Here is a 2,808-nt window from a genome sequence, read left to right as displayed (position 1 = left end):
TAAATGCGATTATCTTATATGAATAATCAATACAATATTATTACTTCATATCTCATAATCTAATACAAATTAGGCATACGTTTAAGACCCATGGAAGCTACATGTCGGTCATGCGTAGCCTGAGGTAGAATCTTGGTTAGAGGATCAGCAATATTATCATCTGTACCAACCTTACAAATCTCTATTTCCTTCTTTTCAATGTAATCCCTAATCATATGAAATTTTCTGGGCACATGTCTAGAATTTTTGCTAGACTTGGGTTCTTTAGCTTAAAAGATGGTCGCTCTATTATCAAAATAAAGTGTGATAGGATCTTTGGCGGAAGGGAATACCCTTTGTCCTTCTAAGAATTGACTAATCCATACAACTTCCTTGGCAGCTTCAGATGCTGCAATGTACTCAGCCTCCATTGTAGAATCCGCAACAACTGGTTCTTTGAAACTTCTCCAACTAACGGCACCACCATTGATTATAAAAACAAAGCCAGCCTGGGACTTCAAATCGTCCCTATTAGTTTGGAAGCTCGAGTCGGTGTAACACTTCACACTTAGCTCGGCATCACCTCCAAACACCAAGAATAAATCCTTATTCCTTCTCATGTACTAAAGGATATTCTTAACGGCTACCCAGTGACTCTCATCTGATTTGGCATGATATCTACATGCCATGCTTAAAGCATATGAGACATCAGGACGAGTGCATATCATAGCATACATGATTGATCCAACAGTGGAAGTATAAGAGATCAATTTCATGCGTTCAACATCTTCAGCCTTAGTGGGTGACTGAGACTTGCTCAAGGTGATTCCACTGCCCATTGGAATCAATCCTCTTTTGGAATTTTCCATGTTGAAACGTCGAAGAATCTTATCAACATAAGATTCTTGACTCAATGCCAATATCCTTTTAGATCTATCTCTATAGATTCGGATACCTAATATGCGTTGTGCTTCTCCTAAATCTATCATCTGTTAATGATTTCCCAACCACCTCTTGACAAAGGTAAGCATAGGTCTATCATTTCCAATGAGTAGTATGTCATCCACATACAAGATAAGGAAGACGACATTGCTCCCATTGATTTTCATGTATAAACACGGTTCCTCGACACTTCAGGTGAAACCATCCTCTTTTATCACATGATTGAAACGATAATTCCAACTTCTTGATGCTTGATTAAGACCATAAATGGATCGCTTAAGTTTGCATACCTTGTTAGGATTTTTCGGATTTACAAAACCCTCCGGTTGTAACATGTACACTTCCTCCTCTAAATATCTATTTCGGAAGGCGGTTTTGACATCCATTTGTCATATGTCATAATCATGAAATGCGGCAATCGCAAACATAATCCGAATTGATCTAAGTATGGCCACGGGGGCAAAAGTTTCATCATAGTGTAAACCATGAATTTGGGTGAAACATTTTGCCACTAACCTTGCTTTCTAGACATCATCATGTCCTTCTATGCCATTATTTATCTTAAAGATCCATTTGCATTGGAGAGGTTTTACACCTTGAGGCAAATCAACCAAGTCCCAAACTTGATTTTCATGCATAGAATTTGTTTCGGATTGCATGGCTTCTTGCCATAAAGTTTAATTTGGACTAGAGATTGCGGCTTTGAGGGTTGCAGGTTCGTCACTTTCTAAAAGTAACACGTCTAAGTTGCCATCTTCCTCGATAATACATATGTATCTATCAAGTTGGCGACTGACTCTCCCTAACCTCCTAGGTTTGGAAGGAACAACGTTCGGGTTAGACGAGGAAGGAACATCTTCTTGCGTACTCTCTTCCGTTTGTGGCTCTTGAACTTTATCAAGTTCAAATTTTCTCCCACTCTGTCTTCTAGAAATAAACTCATTTTCTAGGAAGACAGCCTCACGAGCCACAAACACTTTGTTCTCGTTACGGTTGTAGAAGTAAAAGCCATATGTTTCCTTTGGATAAGCTACAAATGTACACTTTTGAGATCTTGGGGCTAGCTTATTGTCAGTCTTGATTTTGACATGAGCATATGTAGATACCTCATTTCTGCACCTCCCGCAAACCACCCGGTGATGATTGGGCCGCATGTTTGGTACGCGGAATGATTTGTAACAGTTCGTAAGTTTATCGTCAAGTTATCGCTCAAACACTTGAGTCTACCTCTTAATTGTCATCTACGTGCCGATACGGTCGTTTTGGCAGTAATTAGAGTACATTTGGAGTCTGGGTAAAAAAACCGTCTTCATTTTCTAAAACCAGTCAGGATGTTCTGGAATGTTCCGGATATTTCTATTCCATATTTTGCAATCTTTTAATTTTGGTAAAGAATTTTCTGTAATATTCACAGAAAATATTAAGGAAAACAAGATTAACCCGTTATTCCAAAACCAAAACGCGGAAATCTTTCTTCCGCAGGAGGAAACCACTTGGGAAAGAACGCAGCAAGTGCCCCAAATTGAGTAATATATGTTATATATATCATGTTTAGGGTTGATTTTTGCGATTTTCACTCAAAAATTTGTCTAAAAACTCCATCTTAAAAGTGCCCCAAACTGAAATTCGTCTCATGTTATTGTGAAATTGGGTTGTATGTGAAGATGTTTTGAAGGTTGGAGTCCTAAAAGTAGTAGTGGTTAAGTTAATTCTTGCTAAATATGTCAAAAAATTTATAGCTTTAGAGATCGTTTGATTTCAAAGAATTGAAAATTTCACTCGTAATTTTGGGATTGTTGTTGATAGTGTGTACTTAGATGATTCTTTTATGATCAAACATGTATGCTTTTGTATGTTTTAGTGTATATGTGGTGGTATATTTAAATT

General features: G+C 37.7%; 1 protein-coding gene across 1 annotated transcript; it reads right to left on the bottom strand.

Annotated features, from left to right (window-relative positions):
• Positions 1 to 269: 269 nt before the first annotated feature.
• LOC141589815 (secreted RxLR effector protein 161-like) lies at positions 270 to 599 on the bottom strand. Its single transcript, XM_074410438.1, has one exon. The coding sequence runs from the start codon at positions 597 to 599 to the stop codon at positions 270 to 272; it is 330 nt and encodes a 109-aa protein (XP_074266539.1).
• Positions 600 to 2,808: the final 2,209 nt, after the last annotated feature.

The sequence above is a fragment of the Silene latifolia genome, chromosome 7 (assembly GCF_048544455.1).
Source record: "Silene latifolia isolate original U9 population chromosome 7, ASM4854445v1, whole genome shotgun sequence".
Classification (NCBI taxonomy): Eukaryota; Viridiplantae; Streptophyta; class Magnoliopsida; order Caryophyllales; family Caryophyllaceae; genus Silene; species Silene latifolia.
This window is presented reverse-complemented; position numbering and strand designations above follow the sequence as displayed.

Excerpts from the sequence above, each read along its gene's own strand:
- LOC141589815 (XM_074410438.1), bottom strand. The coding sequence starts at position 599 with ATGAGAAGGAATAAGGATTTATTCTTGGTGTTTGGAGGTGATGCCGAG.